This window comes from Mauremys mutica, chromosome 8 (assembly GCF_020497125.1).
Source record: "Mauremys mutica isolate MM-2020 ecotype Southern chromosome 8, ASM2049712v1, whole genome shotgun sequence".
Lineage (NCBI taxonomy): Eukaryota > Metazoa > Chordata > Testudines > Geoemydidae > Mauremys > Mauremys mutica.
In genome coordinates this window covers 46,338,638-46,363,009 of record NC_059079.1, presented here as the reverse complement: position 1 = coordinate 46,363,009, position 24,372 = coordinate 46,338,638, and the positions used below count along the sequence as shown (strand labels likewise).

Sequence of the window (24,372 nt, the reverse complement as noted above, 5' to 3'; positions counted from 1 at the left end):
AGTTCTTTAAAAAGTTAAGTGAGTTATTCTCTTACAAAGACTACTAAGGTCCATTTAACACTCACTACCATATTTAACTGACTATATCGTAACGGGTTAAAAAGGAACTGTAGTTCCGCCATTTGCTAGAAATTAGTTTATAGAAAGTTAAAATCTAGCATACAGGTTGTCATTATGAATAAAAGCATACAATTTACAAAGGTTTATTAAACAGTTTAGGGTTCAGGGCTGTTAGATGGTTACAGAACAAACTACGGAGACTGTTTTGGGTTTGATTGGGCCTTCATTGTGAGTTCATCTATGCCCTCTCTTACCCAAGAACAGAGTGAGCTTATGGGGTAACAGGTTGTGGATCTAAATTGCCTTTGAGAAAGAGCCATGTAGAGAGGCAGCTGGAGAGAAAATGGACTCATGAAAAGGGGAGGTTTTGTTTTTTGCTTATGTTTTTTTTTTTTAACTGCTGATGGATCAGATGAGAGAGTGGAACCCCATGAGCAAGCAGAACACAAACCCTGGACAAGGAGGTAGAGTGGGGCTTAGGTAATGGAACCAGGCACTCGCTTCCTTTTCTCAAGGCCTGTGGCTCGGTCTTCCAGCAGCAGGTGGGAAGAAGTGCCTCTCCTTTCTCCTGGATTGAAGGTCTGAAAACATACGGATCATTGGGAGAGAGCTGGGACAATGAAGTGGTCTGGACTCTGACTGGATTTTTGGTTTTGTTTTGAACTTTCATTATGACAGAAGACGAGATGTTTTGGTTTAGTGAAAGGGCTAAACCATTTAGAGTAAGGGCAAAAATGAGGCAGAGGCCCCATTTGCACAAAGTAAGGTAAGATCTCCGTTATAGGGATGAAATCTTGGAAAGGTTCTCCTTGCGAAGTTTCCTCCAAGTGCCTCTGTTGGGAGCCAGGGTTTATTTTGGGAACACACTAGAAGCCAAGAGCCATCTGTACAAAGACCCTGTGCTTTCACAGCAACTGTGTGGTCTATTGAACCTCACTCTGGATCTAGTAACTGCTTCCATCCATTGCTGCCCCTGGAAACTCTAATTACTTACTTTTTATTAAAGTAAGAGAGTGGCTGAAATTATAAAACTTATTTTCTTACCAGTTGGGCTTCCACCATACACAAGCACCCTGTGTCAAAGTTAATGCAGTAGAAGTATCACTGATTGTCAGAAATATTCCTGACTTTGTAACATCCCAGCCTTCCCCAAAAAGTAGAGCTCCAATTTCTAAAGGCTGCATGCAGTGAAAGGACAAGGGAGAATGGTGACTCCCACTGCTACTGGGGCAGAGACAGATCTGCATTTGTGTTTGTGGGCTTCTTTCTGTGTGCATGTATAGGTGCTCTAATACTTCAGATTGTATGTGTTTTGCGTGCATGTATGTGCTCATGTGTATGAGTGATGCTAAAATATAACTGAAGCCTTGCCTAACAGTCCAGTCATTTATTTCCCAATCTCCAGAAAAGACTCATTTTCACCATTCTGTTCTTAACTGGAAGGGACAGTACACACACCAGTCATGATCAGGGTCAGAAACTGTCAGCACCTGTAGAAGTAGCTTCATTTGGATGACAAGTTGTCATACTTACACCTTTAGGAACGTCAATCATTCTATATTCTAACAAACAAGATTTGTTATTGCTTAGTAACAATATTCCCAGCTGTCTTGTAATCTTGGCTGTGTACATGTTGGAAAGAGGGAGGGAAAAATCAAATACATTACAGCAATTTTGATCAAGACAGATCATGCTTTTCATTTCAGAAACCAGCGTGCAATGGATTTTCTCACAATGACAATGTGTCATTTTAATTGCAACATATAGAATATTCCCAGCCATGTGGCTGCTAGATTTTTCTGTTCTGGGAGAAAACTACGTACATATCAATTTTAAACTACAGTTTGGTGAAAAAGCTGATTGAAGTAGCAAAAGAAACATCATTCCTGGTTAGTTCTCCCTTCTCTCCCCTCAGCTATCTGTGTTTGCTGTGTTAGGGAAAAAGACAAGTATATTCTTTTGTCAACATCTCTTTATATTTTTCCTATAGATAGGCCTGAGCCAAAACACTAGATACAAACTTCTCTTCTGAAAACAGACTATGTAAAAACGGCACCTTTTCACTCAATAGACCTGTTGCTGGCTATATTAGAAGCCGTAGCTGTTTTTCCTTACTAAAAAAAAAAAAGTACTGTTTTACTCTTTTTAGCCCTGCAGAACTAATACAGCTAATGTGAGGTGTGACAGGGTCAGGCCAGAGGGCTACAGGAGGGTGTAGGAAGGAAGGTAATGCCTCAGGATAAGCAGGTCCCTCTTCCCCAAGTAACTGAGCAGAGGTTACTCCAGGTTAATTAGGACACCTGGAGCCAATTAAGAACTTGCCAGAATGGGTTAAAAGCTTTTCCCCCAGCCAGTCAGGGTGAGTGATAAGTTGTTGTGAGAGTGAAGGTGAGCTATTGGAGAGCTGGGTGGTGGGGAAGCTGACAAAGACCAGGGGAGAACCCTGCAGGTATAGAGACTGGGGAGAAACCCTACCCTAAAAAGGAGCTAAGGACCCTTCTGTTGTGTATTTGGTTGTCATGGTTTTTGGTTCCTATGGTAACTGAGTTAGATCCCTGAGCCCTTTAAACTGCTGCCGGAGGCCCCAGCTTCCGTTGCTACCCTGGTGGGGGAGGGGAGGGCACTTACCAGTACAGGGCGGGCTGGGGCTGACTCTGACGCCCCATTCCCACCCCTTCCAGGGGCCAGAGCTGGCCCCAACCCAGCCCCGTACCGGTAAGTCCCTATTTCTACTTTTACCCCTGGACTGAGCCATGCATTTGGTGTGGTGCTGCCATGCCCGAAAGGGCTACCAGAGACTGGTGGCTCTTCCTTCCCTGACTGGAAGGTTGGGAGGAACCCTGCCCAAGCAAAATGGGGAAAATAAGCCAAGGGGTGTGGGGAAGTAACACAGGGAAGCTAGCAGCTTTCCTGGGAACTGGCAGTGTGAGGCTGCTACTTGTAGGGTCCCTAGGTTGGGGCCTGGAGTAGAGAGCAGGACTACCCCCTCCCCCTTTCCTCTCACTGGATGTCCACTGAGGTGTCCCAAAGCCCCAGTGAAGCAGTGAAGGCTTAGCAGGCCCAGAAATGGGAAGGCCGCTTGGAGACAGAATTTCCCCACCCACTATAAATGGGTGTGGGGTGGGGAGGGGGAATCTAGGGGCTGAGAGGCTATCCTGACCCACAAGCACAGGACCCACTGAGGCGGAGAAGAAGCCCTGCTACGGATGGTAAGGTGGATTCTCTTCTGTCTTGGATATAGTCAGTAGAATTGTTAATTAAGTTCTGATTGCACAATATTTATTGCTGGCAATAGATGAGCTAAAACGATCCCATGCTGAGTCTCAGACCCTAGGCAGAATTTGCAGGCCTTTTGGTTAAAAATAAGACATTGTGAACTGATCATATTTGACCTAGAATTACTGAGAAACAATAAACAGGGAATTCCCCATAATACCATTTCTATGATAACTTTCCAGCACAGAAGAACACTTTAAGGAAAATTCTAATTAAGACACAAGCTTTTTGAGGTATAACCATCTCTCATTTTTCCCAGGTGTCGCAATTAAGTTTCTTCTTCTAATCTTTAAGTACAAATGGTATGAAGGGGTACAAACTCCCACAGAAACCCAGGGCCATCACAAACCTAATCATCACACATCTCACCAACTTCTGCTACAGGTGCAAGGTTTACAGTGCATATCTTTGAAGTTGCCTTCTCTTCCATAAACACATAGAAGCATGTACATTTAAAAAAAAAACTGAAAATCCTACAAAATAAATCACTCCACTTCACACACAATTCCTCCCTAAGTAGAGGATGTGAGACAAAATGAACCACATGTGACAGATGCCAGTCATGTTGCTTAATGCATTCTTTGAAGACACTCAGATATTAATGTGATGAGGGTGAAATAAGAACCTGTTTTAAAATTGAATTAAGTACAATACCAAAGATGTACCAAAAGGATCCAGGATGGAAATTTTCTTTATGAATGCTGTGTCATATGTGAATCAGTTTGTATAGCAAAAGTCTCAACATCATTTGTAAAACCTTGTATTAATCCTCTTATCTTTATTTTGGAAACTGATAAATAGGAATTTGCTGTTGACTAACTGCAGTTTATTTTACACTTGACTCCTTCTATAAACCTAGATGTTAGGACAGCAGCTGTTCCTGTAACTTTTGCATGTCATCTCCACTCAGAAATGGCTTTCTACTTCTTCAGGCTCCCAAAATGTAATGAGCTAGGTTCCATCCAGCTGGCACTCCCTAAGTCCATTAGAACATGAAAGATTGTTTTAGCCATCTGAAAAATGACTAGATCTGGTGCAAATTTAGCAACCATGCAATTAAGAAAATCATGTCCCAACTCATCCAGATATTGGGCAAACAATGATATGTGAGCTAATGTTCAATCCTGTGTTGTTCGCCCAACATTGGATTAATTGTTAATCAAAATAAAACCAGAAAAGAATATGCAGTGGATTTTTCAGCTTGGATAGGAAGTTGGCTTTGATGTGCTACAAATTGCCACCTGTTTTCCAAAGTTATTGCCAATGGCTAAGAGAGAAGCTTTTGAAATGGCATGTAGTGAGCTGTGAATCATGGTCTAGCTTTTTAGACTCATGAATAACTTGATTTCTTGTGCTAAAATCTCTGGACAGATGCCCAATATACCTCTAAGTGTGCTACAATGCTATATGTATTAATTAAACAGATATTTTTCATATGCTTTTTAAAAGCTTGAAAAACAGAGAGGGGGATGAAAAAAATTGAAGCATAGAGCTAGTGATGCATCACTCATAAATGTGATGTGAACGCATTGGGCATGTTTCTCATCTTATTTTAAAAATCAAAGGAAAGATGATACATCCTGCAGGAAAAAAACAAACAAAACCAAACCCTTTAAAGTATAAGCAAAATTTACAACAACTCTGTCACCATCTGTTTATATGAATAAAGAGGATGTTACATCTGTAGATATACAATATGATCATCTCTATAATGAACCTCCAAATACAGGAGAAAATAGTTTTCATTTCTGATTTCATGTCCTGTAGCAATAGCAGCACCAATTGGTTCAACTGCCTTATGAATATCCCATCTAAAAAGAGATTGAGATTACCAAAACTAGAGCTACTTGGAAAAGGTTGGAAATATTTTTTCACATATTTTTCTCCTTTTTTGATCAAAACTCTGAGAAATTCAATCAATTATGAATTGCAAAATTTTGCACCCACCTATAATTGTACTTCACCCATGGCATCCTATGGTTTTATGAAATAAAATTAGGTGATCTTAGACAATAATAATAGTCATACCATATCCTGCTGTGGAAAGTCCCAAGTGCTTCATTCTGTTCTTCACAAGTTCAGCAAGTTCCTGTCTTTCTGACCTCTTGTAAAGGCTCATCCGCTGCTGACTTATTTTCTCCGCTGTTTTGCCAGAGTGCTTTGGCACTTTTCTGCTCAGCCGTCGGGCCCACTGCATGCTCTTCCGTCGTAACAAGGGATGATCTGACTGATCACTGGATGTGGAGTTACGATGGTTATTGCGGTTGTTTATTTGTTCTTTGGTGTCTTTGGTGTCTTCCCATTCTTCTACGCTAATAGAAATTTGAGACTTCAAAGGGAAAATCACATAAGAAATTAGGGGATTCAGGAAATAGATTTGTCAAAGAAATCATAGGAGACCTTTCTCTTGTCTCCTTCTTCAGCTCCAATTCAGCAATGCAGTTAAGCACATGCTTAAGTCACACTCAGGTCAATAGAGTTAAGAACATATTAACGTTCAGCATGGCCTGCGGAACGGGCAGTCTTTTTCTCTATGTGCCCTTGGAACAGCATTATGTAGACTGTGTGTGGCTCAATATAAATATGATCCTACATTCCCCAACAGCAAGAGAAGATACACATTAGTTAGTGCTTCTTGTCATTATGTTTCTAAACATGAGGCTTCTATGCCTATTTCTAATAGGAATTCAATGCCATTCTGTTTCTTAGAAGCCAGGAATAAAACTATTTGAACTCAAATAAGTCAATCTATTTAGCTTTACAAAGAGAAGATTAAGAGGTGACTTGATAACTCTATATAAGTATCTACATGGGGAAAATGTTTAATAATGAGCTCTTCAATCTAGCAGACAAAGGTATAACACAATCCAATGACTGGAAGTTGTAGCTAGACAAATTCAGCCTGGAAATAAGGCATAATTTTTAAACCATGAATGTAATTAACCATTGGAACAATTTACCCAGGGTCCTGGTGGATTCTCCATCACTGACCATTTTAAAATCAAGATTGGATATTTTTCTAAAAGATCTGCTCTAGGAAATATTTGGGATAAGTTCTATGGTCTGTTATACAGGACGTCAGACAAGATGATCATGATGGTCCCTTTCGGTCTTGGAATGTATGAATGCTAGCTCAATTAACTCAATGGAATGTGTCTTGCCTGTTGAAGAGAGACTTCTGCACTTCCTCATTGAGTGCCTTTTATATGTTCTTAATTGCTTGAAATGTGCAAGCCTTTAGCAGGGATAAATTGCTGAAGTATGGAAGATTCATATAAAAGACATAATTCTCTGGCTGAAAGATTTTTAACAAGCACACTGTTTAATACACCACAGAAAAAAGGATGACAATAGGAAAGCTATATTTTTCTCATGCATTGTTGTTGTTGTTGTTGTTGTAGTGTCAGTCCCTGGATATTAGAGAGACAAGGTCGCTGAGGTAATATCTTTTAATGGACCAACTTCTATTGGTGAAAGAAACAAGCTTTCGAGCTTATGCTTTTGTGCATAAGTATTACGTATATGTCAAATATACTTCCTATAATTTGACATAGATGTTTATGACTTTTATGGAAATGCTAGTTCATTTGTGTAGAAGACTGTTACAATATTTAATTATAGGAGGGCCTTTGCACATGTTAAGAGAAATGACATGAGACCCTCAACTGCTCTGGACTGCTCTAACATTCTAATTTCACACATTGATTCTAAGCTCTTTTTGTCCTCTTTCCATAACTGGTCAGGGTTACTTTCATTATGGTCAACACTAGGGAAAGGGAGACAAATAACAAACACTTACTTGTGAGGCCGTTTCTCGTGACTGAGAAAGGGAGGAAAAAAGAAAACACAAACAGTTTAAACAACAGTGGGCAAACAGGAACAGACATGGACCATTTAATAGCAGTCACAAATAATAAATATGGGCTGATGCTTGCTTTATTCTGAATGGAAATTTGGATTAAATTAAAGTTCTGTCATTTGAACAGATCACTTAATGACTGCATACATTTTGCTTTTTTAGCTGACTCACTGGAAATTTATCTGATGAAACTATCAATATATCTTGCATTAAATCATAATAATTTCAATAACAGAAGTGAAATGAAGTACAGACAAAAGGTTGAAGGGGGAAGTAGTGTTCAACGCACTAGTAATGTTCATTTTTCTTGTATTTGCTACTGGCAGTGATCATTACCTCAAGTTTATCAAAAGCTATTGCTCCTATCTCATACATACTGTATTTGTATAAATATGCATGTTTAGCTCCTTGTTAGATAATGTCATTATATCATCACATCCCTTTTCTCTTAAAAAACAAGTTGTAGTTCAGGTCATTTCAGCAAAGAACATACTTTTTGCGTGTGAAGAATTTTGTAAATAAAACTTTCTAAGAACAAGAATATTACATGGCAATCTGAACAATTTAACTGAAAACCACTATCATAACACATAAGGATTGTTGTATGGCATGGACCATAATATCTATGTTGGCAAACTGAATGAAGGAAACATTTTTCACACAAATGTTTATCAGGCTATTTATCTGATGTTGTTTACTTCTATCTAATTTACAAAGATATTAAACAGCATTGGTCCTTAGACTGATTCATTATTGTTTGTTACTAGATTCAGAAGTTCTCTTTAATTGTAGTGTAGTGTTGTATAACTATATAGTTTTAGAATTATATTCCTGGTCCACTATTTTATCATCCATATTTTTATCTAAGTAGAATTGTTCAATTTTTTTTCAATAGATATCATCATCTGCACATTGAATTTAACAATTACTATTGTGCTAACTTTTGTCCATCATTTTAACTCTTTCTGGGAAAACAACAGCAAAAACATAGCTGAAAGGTAAAAGGGAAAGAATAGAACAAATAATGCTCTATACATCTATGCATCTGTAGGAGTTAATCTCAAATTTATCAAAAGCTATTGCGCCTAAATACATTTCACAGCTGCCTCTCCTTTACACAGATGCTGCTTCCTAGCTAGATAATAGGAAAGGGTTCACCCTTTTGTTTGTTTGCTGATTTCACATGCACTTTTGAAAGCATATATGTGACAAGGCTGCTGACACTGAATTCTTCACAATGGGTTTGGTGCTCAGGCTACAACCATTATTGATCTCAGTAATCAGTCACTATCAGAATCCTATGTTTTTAATTGACTGTCATAAGTTACTTTAGTTTTAGCATACCATTAGTTGTACATATGGGGCACCATAATACCCTGTGCTCAGTTGTTGTGAGTTCTTCTGTTCTTATGACTTCTACCATGATTTTGCTTTTAAGAGTTCAGTGGAGTAGGAAAGGATGCCATGTCCTCTGTTTTGTAAAATCCTGACTAATTTTTCTCATGTCGGTAATAATACTGCCTATGTTCTTCCCCAAGGGATGATTTTGATAGATGCTGAGCTGAGAAGAATCAGCTACAAATTCTGTAGTAGTACAGTTGACTAGTTCAAGTATGGTTGGAAAATAAAAGGAATCTGGAGAGCTAGTGACAGTCCAAAAGGAGAGACTTCACCAAGCTTTATTTTGTGCAGACATCTTTCATGTTGTTGAACATTTATTTTATTTCATTTCATTTCAGAATGGGAATCCTCAAGCTCCCAAGAAAAAAGAGCACTTCATAGTGCATTAGAAATAATCTATTTTAAGAGTCTATTTAATGACTTGCATTTTGTCAATATATGTATGTTTTTGCAAGGAGGTGGGGTTGGAGATAGAATCAGGTAGATTGTGTTCTAGAAAGAGCAGTTTTACAGGCAACAGGGAAGCTGACATACTGCATTTTACTTTAAAGCTAAACTCCCCTGGAGCTGTCTTTGATCCATTGTTCAAGACATTCAGCCATCAGGGATGAGATTGATATTCACTTAAAATCAAAAGTCTTTTTAGGGAGGAGTATCCTGATCAGTGGAACTGGAGTAGAGGGCCATTGTTCACTGGGGGGATTGTTACTGACAGGGGCACCAGCTGAATGGGGATCGTGGGGAGTTAGGCTGGAAGCAATTCTGCCACATGAACAGAGCAGTGTGCAGGATATATTACAATTTTACTTACTCAGCTTAACCTGCATCCAGTTTCATTCTTTGTGAATGAAACGTGGTGGCAGCATCAGAGTTATGAGCACTCCACAGTGGAGCAGCTGATAGTGTGAGCCACGGAACTCTATCTGAAGCCCCTCGGAGCCATGGATTTTGCAGATACAAAACCTAGCCCAGTGATGGATCTGGTGAAAGGAGGCATTCCAGCTGTACACAGACCTGGTCATGCAGGAGGACAAGAGCAGCAGGAAAGTAAAACTGTTACTGTACTTTAGTGGGGAGTAAGGCAGAGAGGTCTGCACTACGCTGAAGCTCACCACTGCTTTAAGTCTCTCAGCGGTCCTAGGAGTCCTGGGGAAATATCGCTCCCCGAAGCAGAATGAAACTGTGGAGTGATGCAGATTTTTCACAATCCAAAGGGTAGATCCTGGTGTTACTGCCTTATACACACAGGCTGCTACATGCTGTGACATTGGCAGGCCAAGTGCCAGCTCATGCCCAGGTTCCCAGGTCAAATGGACATTAACAAATACATAGGTAGAATCTGTCTGGATCACTTGTGGGTTAATGTTAATAACGTATGTATTAGAATTATAAGAACATGCTTAGTGTTTAGACTATCAAATGCTTGTGAGTTGCCTTATGCAGTAATCTTACTTGTAATATCTGTGTTCCATAGTGTAATATTTGAGTGGTTGTATTGTGAGCCTCGGTGACCATTTGAATGGCCATATAGGAGAGGGACATTAATTAGTATGAAGAGCAGCTCTTCTACAGAAATTGTTACATACCTCCTGAGAGAGGAGACCCATGACAGACTATGAGTGGATTTTACAGCTGGAAACTCCATAAATCTGGATTGAGGAACCATCAACAAAAGGATTTAAGACTCTTATTATTGTTCTGCTCTCCTCCCTATGAAGATGAGTCATGCAAGTGGACTCTTCCCATCAGCTCAGTATGCAGCTCGGAGCACATGCCAAGAGGGGGATACAAACTCTGAATCAAAAGAACTGGGTATCTCTATGCTGCTTGGACTTGGGGTGGGGGAAGCAGGAAGGTGTTTCCAGGCATAAACAAAAGATCCCCAGCTGCTTGGCCTCGGTTAGTCCTAAAGGTTAAATAGAGTTTTCTGATTATAGAAGCCTATATTATATTTTGAAACTGCAGATTGTAACTCGTTAGTGTGTCTGCTTCCTTGCTTTAACCTTGTAAATAAGTCTCTAATTTCCTTTTCCTATCTAATAAATCTCATACACAGTAGAATCTCAGAGTTACAAACACCAGAGTTACGAACCCATTTGGAACTGGAAGTAGGCAATCAGGAAGCAGCAGGTGGAATAAGTTGTGAGAACAGCGAAGACACTGTTACACAAGGCTGCTTCCTCTGTTAGACCTTTTGTTAGCATTTTTGGTACACAGGAGTACCTCATCACAAGGGTGCCAAAACAGTCTAGTGCAGGCACTGGTGGGACACATGACCAAAACACTGCTACTGATGAGAGGAGACCTGTTGCAGACAGAAGGATGGAGATACTGCGGAGAGTAGATGGCCAGCAATCAGGGAAAGGCGGCACAACAGGAGTATGACAGGTCAGTCAAGGACCTAATGTCCCTGGTGTCACACATGCCTGTGAGAATCCAACCATGAAAGAGACACCAGAAGGTGTGGACTAAAAGAGTTGTGAGGGATAGGGTGGCACTCGGGTTATATAGGGTGACCGCACAAGAGGGACAAGTGATCCAAAGAAACAGGAGGCATGATACAGCAGACACATTCAGAGAGCCTGCAGAGAGATAGTGATCATCACAGAACACAGAGACAGAGAACCATCCAGAGGCCAACCCCACAGACAAGGAGGAAATTCCACAGAAAGATAGTTTGCTAGACTCACAGACAGGTGACAGGGAGACAGAGGGATCATTCCCAGTGTGATTACCTGTTGAGGAGACCAAACTACCCCAAACGCTTTGTGGTAAAATTGAGATTTCAACTTGGCTACATAATAACAACCTCTAGCCAAAGGGACATGGTTGGAAGGAGTCTGGATGTCAATTATTTGTTTTTAATGTGTATATTAAAATGCTTGTAAAAAAAAAGTTGTTGTATCAAGAGGGCAAGTGTTACCTGCGGGGTCTGCTATTGACAGGACACCAGTGGAACAGGGAGTGCAGGGAGTCAGGCTCTAAGCAACTCTGCTACATGGACAGAACAGTGCACTGGGTTTAATTAAGTTTCACTTAATCAACTTAGTCTGTATTCAGCTTCACCTTTTGTGAATGAAACAAGCAGTGAAGCTAGGGCAGCAGCAAAGAAAAGAGAAGTCTTTGTTTAAGATCGCAAAATATCCATCCCACTACAGTAACAGATCCAAGCTCTTTTAGCCAGCTGTCCTTGGTATATAGTCAGCTTTTCTGGTCTCTCAATGAGTTGTCCTGGGTAGGCAGTAAATTGTTTCTCTGTTTTTAGATGAGACAGACATTTTTTATAGGAGTGGAAGATTTAAGATGAATTAATGTTTACATACATGAAAAACTGAGGAAGTATTTTAAAAGAAAATAGAAAAATTAGCTGGATTGTTACCTGTATTGACAATTGCTCTCTTATACAGACCACAGTTATTATGGCATTGTGCAATGTTGTGTGAAAGCTTCCAATACTGTCAGAGACTCCACATAGTATTATTTATAAAAATAAATATTGTTTATAAAAATCTAAGGTAACAACAATGATGCTATCATTTGTTTCTAAATTACGGGCATACAACAAACAAGAAGAAGCTACAGTACAAGCTACTTGTAGATACATTTCATGCTCCTCTGACTGTAAAATGACTTCAATATTTTACATTGTGAAAGGGTTTAGTTCATTATGTCAGTGAGATTTAGTTGGTAAAGATTTCATCTGTACAACAGAATCCTAGGTTCCAAAATTCTACCACAGGATTAGGGCTAATACCTACTGCTGACATGCTAGTGTATAGTGTGTAGTGGGATATTGAATTTTGAGAACTCATGGCAACAACTTAGTAGTATAGGTTAGCTCCCATCTCTCAATTAAACACATTTGAGTGTCCAAGGCTGTGTGAACTATTTATCATATAATTGCTTCTGAATTCACCTATACTATCTCTGCATTAGTGATGCCCTGGAGTAGAAAGGTGATAATTTAAACCAAACACAGTTCTACAAGAATACCATGCTACAGGACATGAATTAGAACTGCTTCATCAAAAGTGTCATAAAGGACATGAAATCACTGCAAATGAGTGGCCACTGGATTGAGACAATAAAAATCACATCCATCATATCATGAATGGGCTTTAGCACAACAGACTGACAGCTAGGAAAATGGAAGTATATGTTCATGGGTGTTTTGGTGCAACTTTGTTACAATTTGTTTGTACAGATTTTTTCTGAACACCTCTAATAACCCAGGTGTTTCATTCATGTAACAATGATCCTCTTACCTGTGCACATTGGCAATTGGGAGCTAAGAACAATAGGGCAAGGTGTTCATATAGCAGTAATGTCCCTGGTAAGCTGAGTGCTATACACAGAAATAAAAGAGATGTTTGGTTTCAGATTGGTTCTGTGTAGCCTAATGTCTTGTGACAGGAGGTTACTTTGTAATCTTGTAGTGGGGTGGCCACCTGCTCCTGCCCTGAAGGGCTTAAAACAGCCCTGGGAGAGGGCTGTGGTAGGGGAAAACCTGGGCTGATTGGGGAAGTAGCCACAGATGGGCCATGCCCCAATCAGGCCGCAGCTGGCCCTATAAAGAGGCTGTGGGCCGGGAGTACAGGCAGTCTTTCTCTAGGCACAAAGAGAGAAGGGCCTGGTTGCCTGGGACTTGAGTAAGGTACCGGAGTAGAGCAGTGCTGGGGAATAGGGCAAGGGAGCCGGGGAGCTCCTGCCTGGAAAACCCCCAGGCTTCAGGCCTAGCCAAAGGCCTGAAAAGGTACTGGGGTTGCAGAGGTGCAGCCCGGGGGTAGGTGGAGGCAGCAGGTTCAAAGCCCCCTTGCCAATGATGAGTGATATGGATGGCAGCCTGCCCCAGAGTGTGAGGGCTAGATGAGGACTGGCAGTGAACACTGAGGCAAGGTGGGGATAGAGGGTGGGGATTCCCCTGGGAGGGAAGCTCAGAGAGTGGGGGTACTGCCAGGGGGCAGAGCCCAAGGAAGAGGGGCACTGGGGTCTGGGAGGGACACGGGGCCAGCAACAAGGGGTACATTGGCCGGCAGAGTGCACTCCAATAGCTGGAACACTAATTCCCCAGGAGACCACCAGGAGGCGCTGCAGGGTTGAGTCATGCATCACTCCAGGTGTGTATTAGCTTTCAGTTTATTGGATTCTTCCATTATTGCTGTAGAAAAGCTATTGACTAGGACTCAAGTCTGCAAGTTGCTCAGCAACCTCAGCTCTTATCACCTGTGAGAGCTGCTCAGCACTTTTCCAGATTAAACGCTTGATGTGCCCAAAGCCACTGGTTTGGACTAAAAACTGAAAAGCGGAGGAAAAGCTGTTAACATGAAGTGCCACAACACCCTTAATTGCGGAACCACAACAGTACCACCGCAACAGATACTGTATACTAAATTTAATGAATAATTGCCATAAAGCTCAAAGACTTAAATAAACCTGGGAGCACTACATTGAAGAGGTCATTACTCTTTCTAGTATAAAACCCTGCAACAGAAAATATGACCAGGGAACATCTATTATGCTAGTGATTCCAGAATTCCCACAGCAATAGCTGGCCTCTTGTGGACAGAATTTTCAAACTTGGAAGGCTAATGCTAGATACCCAAATCCATATTTAGACATGTCAATAGATGGCCTAATTTTCCGAAGGTTCTGAGCTCCCAGAATTCTCATTGATGTCAATTTGTTTAGCAGCTTTGAAAATCAGGCTACTGTCTTTTATTTATTCATTTGAATGTGTAAAAAATGAGGCACTTGTTTAAACATTCTGTGTATCTCTGAGAAACTCTACTGGATTTATTGTGTTTAAGTAGTCATAACTAAGGCTGTGAGTTTGTCATGGAGGTCACAGATTCCATGACTTTCTGTGACCTCAGTGACTTCTGCAGTGGCTGGCCAATGAGAGCTGTGAAGCCGGCGCTCTGGGCAGAGACAGCGTACAGAGCTGCCTGGCTACGTTCCGCCTAGCAGCTGAGCGAGGGGGATGTCGCCATTTCCAGGGAGCCCTTAAGTTAAGCACCACCCAGAACCCACCTCACCCCATCCCATGCCCCAATCCCCTGCCCCCTCCCACACCCAAACTCTACTGCTGCTTGGGGTGGGAGGCGCGGAGCCATGTAGGGAATCTGCCAGCCCTGGCAACCTCCCCAGCACCAGTGGGGGTCCCGGACTGCACGCCACTGCCTGCGCCCACCCAGCATCATCTACTGCTAAATGAAAAGAATAAATTTACTATCAACTGGAATGATTGCTTGAAACAGTACAGTAGGTTACACCTGTGGTATTATATTACATTCCATCATTCATTAAAAAAATATTTAGTAGAGTCAAACTACTGTATGACCTCTGAAATTGGTATATTAAAGCAGGCAAACCTCAGATGTTGTAAGTTTTTGGGATTCAGTTCTATAGATTCCAATAGGAATATCTCCTGTTGAAGAACAAAGTTTCTGATATAGTCTGGCATATGTCCTAATCCATAGGTCATCTTCTGTGATTTTCATCTGGAAAAATAAGCAGAAAGTAAGGTTCTAATTCTATAATGTTTTGCTCTTTCCCTTTGTGATGTGTGTGACGTTGCACCCCATAAGGCTTAATGGAATATGCTTATGAATGTATCTATGATATAACTGGAATACATTTTATGCTACATATGCCATGTGACATATCTATGTGAATATATTCATCCTATTTGTATGCATGTATCATTTTTTGTATTCAATTTATGAATATCGGTTGTATACTTACTTGATTTCTAAGTAGCCTTACTAAAGCATTTGGTCAGCTTCTTGAGAAAGGAATGGGCAAATTAAGTGCCCAATCAAGAAACACTTAAAGGGCAATGAATCTTGGAAGGCTCCAATACACATAAGAAGTCTACCTGAGGATGTTCAGGGTAGCATGTAAACAAGGGCTGCTGCCTGTAAAAACTGAGTCATGCATGGACACGTGACTTGCCCATGTGACTCCAAAACTCCATCCTGGAGCTGGACTTTGCATAGGACAGAAGAGGGGGTCTCCACCCCTGAAAGAGTCTATTTAAACCCCTGGGAGACCCCTCCATTTGGGCCTTCAGCTGGCTAAAGAGATATCTTTGAGGGTGGAGAGGCTACCTGAAAGAAACTGGAACAAAGGACAGTAACTACAGGGGGTGTGAGTGATTGCTGGACCCAGACTAGAAGGAGATTAGTCTGCAAAAGGAAGCTTATTGGACTTCCTCTGACGGTGAGGTTTTTATCTGTATTCAGTCTGCTTACTGTATTAGACATAGACTTGCATGTTCTATTTTATTTTGGTTGGTAATTCACTTTGTTCTGTCGGTTACTACTTGGAACCACTTAAATCCTACTTTCTGTATTTAATAAAGTCACTTTTTACTTATTTAATTAACCCAGAGTATGTATTAACACCTGGTGGGGGGGGGGAAACAGCTGTGCATATCTTTCTATCAGTGTTATAGAGGGCAAACAATTTGAGTTTACCCTGTATAAGCTTTATATACACTTCTTAACCTGCTTTCAATTAAGTCTACAGCTGTTAGGGAACGTGGTTCAGTCCTGGGTCTGGGTTTGCAGCAGACTAGTGGGTCTGGCTCAAACCAGGTAGGGCACTGAAGTCCCAAGCTGGGAGGGCAGGGAAAGCAGGGTCAGAAGTAGTCTTGGCACATCAGTTGGCTGTTCCCAAGGAGGGTTCTGTGATCCAGCCCATCACACCCTTCCTAAGGGACTTTCCCAAGCAAATGCCTCAGTATTTTGGAAATGAACTTCCAGTTTTAAAATTATTTGGAAATTCTTTTACTGACTAACATCCATGTTAAGTCTTAGAGTAAAAGAAAAGTAAAATGTCTGACAGCACAAATAAGGTGTCATGGAGAGACTGAGGAACATAAGGAGTAATTTGAGTTGAGAAGAGGTATGTGGCATTAGGAGAATTGAATCTATTTTACTTGTCTCACCAACCAGAATGTTAGAAAGATCAAAATAGCACTATTAAGAATGAATGTCATGTGAAATTAATTTGAAAATTCTTCCACATCTTCCATAACTACTACGGTAGTGTTACTTAAAAAGTGAGGACATTTGAGATACAACCAATGTGATCCAATTTAAGATGCTGTGCACCAGCTTGCATCCTGTTATAATGGTTGACTAGCTGGTGGGGAAAAATGTTAAATGTTTAAAAAAATAGATGTAACTTTTTAAACAAATTACTTAAAGAACTGTTAAGCCAGGGGATGCCTTTTATTTCCTAGTGCCCAGTCTTGTAAACCCTTTCTTACATGACTAATCCTGTGGAAGTCAGAAGGGATCATTCATGTAAAGAAGGGATTGTAGGACTGATGTCCTGAAGGGCTGATATAAAGCCCAATGGAGAAATTCTTGTTGACGTCAATGGTCTTTGGATCATGTCCTTATCCTCTGAAATAGGACACTAACACTGCCAGTATTGAACTTATTGAGCAATATCACTGCTCCCGATAGTAAGCTCAGAATTTGCAAATTCACTTCAGCTTATTAATGTTGTGAAATGTCTTTCACATTTGAGGCTACTGGACTGAATATAATACATTATTTATATGGCACCTGTGCCAGTGAATGCCATTTCCTTTTTCTTTTAAAACTATCAAACCCTTTCGTACAAATCTTTCATTGTTGGTTGAGATAACAGCACTTCGTCCAAGGAAGCTGCTTTGTCACTCATGAATAATTGATTCAGGCATGCTGAATAATAAATATGATAAAGCCTCTAATTTCCTAGGAGCAGGAAATACAGTATGAGAAACTCAACTAACCTATGCCTTCTATCTTTATCTGATATTTAGGGCTCAGTTCTGCCCTGACTTTACCACCAATGCAAACTCATTTGAAGTGAGTGGAGTAGCACAAGATAAAGTCCTAGCCACATTTAGCCTTTCCATAGCTAATAACTTTCATTAATAAGTACTTTCATATTCTTTAAATTCAGTTTGTTTAAGGGTTTTTTACGCCATACAAAAGATTATTATAGACAACCTTTACAGTTTTTTCAAACTCTTTATTTAAATTCCAAACACTGGCATAACGACTGCAGTTTTTTTTCTCTGCCTTATTTTTTCTTTACATATCTTTTTAAGTTTGTTTTGTTTTGCAGGTAATCAAAGTGGTGAACTTTTCCACCTATTTTACCGAACTCTTACTCTGAAGATAAAGAAAATAACGGCATTCACTGTACTCTCATGAGAGAAACCACAGTATGAAAAGAGCAGTGGTATTTTGTGGAGGGCACAGGACCTTCTATGGCACCATTTCATCATCTTTAAAAAAAAAAAAAACTTACAGAACAAAGAAACCCAGATCCTGGTGTGGTATCTAGTCCCAGCAGAAGTCTTGTGATAGAGATCATATAATCCTTCACAAATGACTGCAAGATTAGAAAGAGAGAGAGAAAAGAAAGTTTAAGTGCACAGATGAGCAGGTGATTACAAGGTCAGCAGCACTATATGTGAATTCTGAACTAAAATATATGTATTCACAACAGGTCATTTTTTTTTCTGGTGAAAGTACGAGGTATTAAGGACGCTTTAATCTAGCAGAGAAAGGCATAACAAGAACCAATGGCTGGAATTTAATACCAGACAAATTGAAACTAGAAATAAAGCATTTTTTAAAAGTAGGTTGTTGAAACAAACTACCACAGGGAGGAATGGATTCTCTGTCTCTTGACGTCTTCATATCAAAACAGGATGTTTTGCCACACAAGCTACTGGGCTCAGTGCAGAGGTAAAGGAATGAAATTCTATGGCCTGTGTTATACAAGAGGTCAGACTAGATGATCTAATGGTCACTTCTGACTTTCAAATGAGTGAATCTAAGCTAAACTTCTCTCTTTAGGCTGGGCTATAGGAAGGCAGAGGGTTATCCATGGTCCTTCAGTTGTAACAACTCTGTTCTGTGCCATCTACCTACTTGTGCATTGGGAGGCAGAGATTAGGGAAAGCTGTCAATCCTCTTCCCTCATGACACTGTACTGGCTTTCAGTGGCTGGCTGTATGTTTGGTTGGTTCAAGACAGAATCAATATATTCTTGTTGCTCAAAGTTGCAGACTTGGGTCTATAATTAGCTTTTATAGCAGCTTAACCTTAGGGTTTATCTACACCCAGACATTGTATTGGTCTAAGGTGTGTGTGTGTGTTGTTGGTTTTTTTTAAGCTAGTTTAGCTATGCTGGTAAAAAAGACTGTGTGGCTATTCGTATTTTAATTTAAACCAGGCTTATTTTGGTTTAGTTTGTTTATTAGGAATCACAGAATCATCGAACTGGAAGGGATCTCGAGAGGTCATCTTGTCCAGTCCCCTGCACTCATGGCAGGACTAAGTATTATCTACACCAGAGGTTCTCTAACTGTGGTCTGCAGATCGCCAGTGGTCCATGAGCTCCATTCAGGTGGTCCGTGGATAGTTACCTCTAAGGTGAGCATCTGGGCGACCGCATATGAGAGAATGAAGGGCCACCCACCTAATTAGTGGAGCCACTCCTACACAGGTGGTGGTTTTGGGGGGAATAAGGGGTAGGTTGGAGGGGGAAATGGGGTGAGAAGAGGGGGTGGGGGCAATTTGGGATGTGCAGGGTTGCAGTGGCCAGAGAAAGAGGTGACTTTCCCCAGCTCCAGGGCTGCGGCTGCTGGGGAGAGAGAACCCTCCTTCCCAGCCCCAGCTCAGGGGCTGCCATGGTGGTGGAGAGAGGGAGAGACACCCCCCCATCCTTCCCAGCCCAGATGAGGGGCTGCTATGGTGGGGGAGACAGGGAGAGACCCCCGCCTCCTTCCAGGCCCCAGCTCAGGGGCTGCAACAGTGGGGGAGGGAGGGCACATCCATCGCATTAGAAAGGTAAGACTACTGATATTAAAATGAGTTGTGTGCTTTTATTTGTAGAACAACAAAAAACGTTTATTATTAAGCTTTTTTTTTATAGAGCTTTTATCCAAAACACTTTACAATAGTTAGCTAACGGTACAAACAACATTTGGAAAGATCATTAAGTGGTCTGCCGAGACCCTCAGCAATTTTCAAGTGGTCTGTGAGTAAAAAAGTTTGAGAACCACTGATCTACACCATCCCTTTAATCAGTTTAGACTGAACTGGCATACTGTTAAAAAAAATGCTCATCCTGATTTGGGATAGAGACCTGAACCTAGTCTCCCACATCCCAGGTGAGTGTCTTCACCACTAGGCCGTTGCTTCCTTCCCCACAGAAATCCCATCCTGGAGCTCAGAAACCTTCCCAATGAAATTTTTCATCAAACAGATATGTTTACATGAAGAGCTTGGTTTGGACAAATCAATTTTTTTAAATGAAAATCTTTCTGCCAAAAAATTCCAAACCAGCTCTATTGACTGTAAATTGTCTCACTCCATCCAGTAATAACGTTCTGTATACAAAGACAATTCTGGCTGATCATGTATAACAGCAAATATAAATATAAAATACTGACGATGGCAGGAGTTAATAATGACAAAAATCTGTTTCCATAAGAGAGTGTCCTCATTCATCTATCACTTGTAAAATAATACCAAATTCAGTGTTCATATTCTGGGGCAGCATTAGAATTTGCCTTGTGAGTAAATACATTTATTTCCAAAATGTACAGCAATTGATGAATAGCTTTAAATGTTGGGTTTTTTGTTTTTGTAGCTATATACCTACTGTACTGAAAAGTTTGACAGATATACGTAGCCTCAAGAAGTTGCTCTGCATGCTATGTATTTTCTTTTGGAAAGTGACGTTAAAAAAAAAAAGGGCAAAAAACCCTCCAACTAGGTTTAAGGTTAGAGGTAATAATGAATGTGCAACCAAACTAATTTCTGAAAAACTGAGAAGTTGGGGCCTGATCACCCTCAAGTTGATTTGATTTAGGCTGCTCTGTTAGAGCCAGACTCTCCTATCCCAACTCACACCGAGTGGAAATGTGGAGTTAGGTACTATTTGGTGTAATTAATTAGCACTGTCCAGCATTGTGGGCTTGTTACAGCAAACACGTGAGTGACACTCTCGTGAATCATTCTACTGGTTTCAGTGGGATTACTCAGATGAGTAAAGTCAGTCATTTGCAGGACAAGGATCTGACTTTGTAAAGCAGAACACTACAAGTCAAGACCTGGCAACTACATAGTAAATGGCATAATCCAGATGGGTGCATGCGTATAGTATGCATTATTAATGCCTCTTATACTTTGGCAGTGAAGAGCTTCAGGTGCAAAGTTCCAGTGTGACGAGCAGGAACAATTTGCATATTGCATTATGGTCACTGTTGGGTTTTTTTCTTTATTTTTTTATTTTTAATTGGATTGTTTTTATTGGATTGGAACATTTCTGAGTGTTGTAAATGAGCCTTTAGTGGTTCCTCTTCTGATGAGTTTTCTGGTGCACACCGTATTCAGGGCCAGCCAGAACTTGGCTCTATATGGCCCCAGGTCTGCAACTGGCTCTGTGTGGTGGATTTCTGGACATTCACAGTATGCCACTGTATGAAGCCCTAGTTGCGGAATCATCTGTCTAATCTCCCGAGGGTTACATGCTTAAAACAATGTCTTTAAAATGTTAATATTTTACTAATAATCAACTATATAACTATAATACTTGTAAAGAAAAAGCTTTTCCTTACACTACTTTAAAAGTAACTTTGTTTTTTCTTATATTAAAGATAAAGCAATAATAACCCAATACATATCAGCCAGCATACAACAAAACATTACAAAGTGGCTCATCTAACAACTAAATATGAATCTATGCAGTGATAAAGCATTTGTGTTAGAGAACAGTAGGTGTTGTCATGTACAGTACCTGGTACAGCAGGGTGTCCAACATACTGATGCTGAAAACCCTTCCAGCAGCAAAAGGCAGGCGAAACATAAATGCCAGATTAGAACCCTTCTCCCGTTCTTTCTGTTCAAAGATTAAAAATAAAGAAATTAAAATAATTTCAGAGGTTCCTTTTTTCTTTTAAAAAACACAGGATCTAATGTTCCAAGGAAGCACCGCTGTGACAAACTGCAGCAACCAAAATAAAATGTACTTTCTCTGGGTAGTCATTCATTTGTGTTTACAGATAGAAACAAAAACATAGCAAATTACAGGTGTCAGGATCAATTATTAAAGGCCTGATTGTTAGATATGTTGCCCGGCTCTCAACCTGCTAGAGAAGATCCCCACACCTGCGTGGAGTCCCATGGGTCCATGCTAGCAGATCTGCTTGTCTGATCAGACCCTGTGAGTGATTCCAACTTTGGGAGAGAGGGAAGGTCGGGCGCTGCTCATACTGGGCCTGATCCAAAGCCCATTGAAGTCAATTGGAGTCCCTCTGTTGCCATCAATGGGTTTTAGATCAGGCCCACTGTATCTAGTGAGGAGGCACCAAACCCTATTGGAAGTTCCCTTCTCTGATGTCTGAGGCTTGTACAGGAAACCACTAAGAAGACAATAATAACAGAGGGTTCTATTGCAGGGATTGGGAGGCTGCTGAACAGGGAAAGAAGAGGTGGAAGCTAGATGGGGCCAGAGGCTGCTGTTTTGATACATTTGTGGAAGGGAAATAGAGACAGAAAAAGCACAGAAAAATTACAGTGATGGCTCTCTTCCCTCTCTCCTTCCTCTTCCTTTACAGATAAATTACATTAGGTCCTACTGCTGCTTGTTCCCCCCGCTATCAGAGGGGAGAGCTAACAGGTTTGAGGCATTTTCAAGACATCAGTGACAAATGAAATGCCGGCTTTCAATCCTAGAGATGTCATGAACGGTGGGTCAGTGTGGTAAAGATACTCTGCAAACTTCCAAGTTAAAGAGTCACATTTGCATACAGAATAGCAGTCTGCTGGAACCAATGTGTCATTTATATGTACTCATGTTGAATTTCATCATGTTGTCATACCTGCTGTTTTTCATTGTTTGAGTTTTTGTTGTGAATAAATGTTGATTTGTATGAAAAGTCACAAAGTAGGAAAATTCTTTCCAGTTTAAAATATCTAGTAAAATCACTTAAGATATGACATCAGTGGAATTTCTTTTAAAAACTAGGCTCCTTTTGAGCTAAAGCAGACTGACAACATTATTAAAATTAAACATTTGTTATTTCTCTTTTTAAAATGAAGAAAATATAGGGTTTTATGCCAAACTTACTATCTTTATTACATTTGGTTATTAAGCAATGAAGAGTGACAACATAGATAAAATCCCCACCTCCAAATACAACTAATAATCCACTGTTTCCCTAAAATTATAGCATTGCTAACATGTTTCTGTGGTACTAATATATCAGAGAGTGCCAGTTGACTAGTGTTCATCTGCTGTATGAATAATGAAACATCAGTGTCACTGTAACTCTTTCTGTCCACCAAGATTTGAGGCAAACAGATAATTTATTGATTGCTCTAGTGATCACTCATGCATTTTTTGATTATCCAGTTACACTAACCAATAAATTATTGGTTGCCAGAGCTTGCAATTCTTTCACATGCAAAACTCACATTAACTCCTACAGGAGTTCTGTCACCGGTCCACATGCAGAGAATTGTGTATAGTAGAGGCAAATGCTTCCTTTGCCCACCGATGTGAAGAAGTGCCAAACTACACAAACTCTGTGGAGATGTGCACATCTCCTGTTGTGACATGCCGCTGGGAAGCAGTGTTAACAGGTGCTCTACTTCTTCTCTACTTTCTTGGGTGCATAAAGGGAAAGAATGAGCATGTTGGAGAGGTGCGGGGAGAGAAAGGGTATAATGGAAAATTGCTGTCTCCCCAGCTGCAGCTGTCAATATTTCATTTTTTATAGTGGCCATCCCAAACAACCCACAATAGGTCATCTTTAGAGTAGGCTAGGTCAGGCTCCTCTGTCTTCAACTACTGCTGCTGGTCTTGGCTTCCACTCCACTTGTTCAGTGTTTTCCACAGTATATGTACTTGCAAAGGCATCCCTGAACTGGTCCCCATTCCACTGTCAGAATTTTCTGGTGTGTTCATGCTAGCTCCCTAGAGACCTCCCCAGCTAATCAAGTCACTTGAGCATTTCCTCCACTATCAAACCCCCTCTGCCCCCACAAAAAAAAATCTTGTTCCTCTCATTAAGGTTCAGTAGCTCCCATCTCTGCTAACCCCACATGATCAGGGCCAACAATTCATCCATTAATGACAGAGTTATTAGGCTCTATACACAGTTAGTATTCACATTCAAGTACTTCCATAAAGAAATTGGTCAAAGGGAAATGAACATGCAGATAAAACTCTGCAGCCCTGGTCCTTATGTATACTTGGCCAGAACATTAAGCCTTAAAATAATAGGTTTGGCCTTATGGGGAAGTGTTATATAAGGGATGAAAACATAATGGATTTATATAAACTATTCTAAAACTCCAATTATTCTAATAGAGAATATCCTTTCTACATGTGTTTTAACCATCACATGAAGATTTTTCTATTAAAATCTAAAACATGATTCAAAAAATCTCTAAGAGACTTCTTTTCATAGAAGGTGGCAAATGCCTTTGAGCAAAGAAAGTATTGGTACTAAAATATATTACATAGCCTAGTGTTCATTCCTGTTTTTAAAGAGCATAATTATTAGAAACACAGCAGCTATGAAAACCATTTAAAGTACACAGGGAGATTAGTGCCTAGGTATAAATGTCTTTTAAGGTAGAATTAGCAGAAGTACTTGGTAGTGGGGTATATGCCTCATTCTGGTGCTGAAAGAATTAATATGGGTCTGAGAGGCCAATTATGCTACCTGACTGCACCTGGAGAGTAGGCCA

At 40.5% G+C, this 24,372-nt stretch overlaps 1 protein-coding gene and 1 long non-coding RNA gene across 5 annotated transcripts in view; one reads left to right on the top strand and one right to left on the bottom strand.

The window, feature by feature from the left end:
- Positions 1–24,372, bottom strand: part of KCNT2 (potassium sodium-activated channel subfamily T member 2) — a 283,005-nt gene that overhangs the window by 9,725 nt on the left and 248,908 nt on the right. For 2 of the 4 annotated variants that reach the window (XM_045026023.1, XM_045026026.1), the window contains 5 exons: positions 21,413–21,514; positions 17,909–17,992; positions 14,968–15,096; positions 7,136–7,156; positions 5,365–5,665 (listed from right to left, as the gene is read on the bottom strand). In XM_045026023.1, the coding sequence (XP_044881958.1) occupies positions 5,365–5,665; positions 7,136–7,156; positions 14,968–15,096; positions 17,909–17,992; positions 21,413–21,514 (637 nt within the window). The remainder of the gene's footprint in view (positions 1–5,364; positions 5,666–7,135; positions 7,157–14,967; positions 15,097–17,908; positions 17,993–21,412; positions 21,515–24,372) is intronic. The other 2 variants (XM_045026024.1, XM_045026025.1) reach the window with 1 other exon arrangement.
- LOC123375287 lies at positions 2,789–22,494 on the top strand. Its single transcript, XR_006581381.1, has 4 exons — positions 2,789–3,269; positions 17,723–18,057; positions 18,858–19,041; positions 22,233–22,494. It is a non-coding gene; the product is annotated as an uncharacterized LOC123375287 (long non-coding RNA).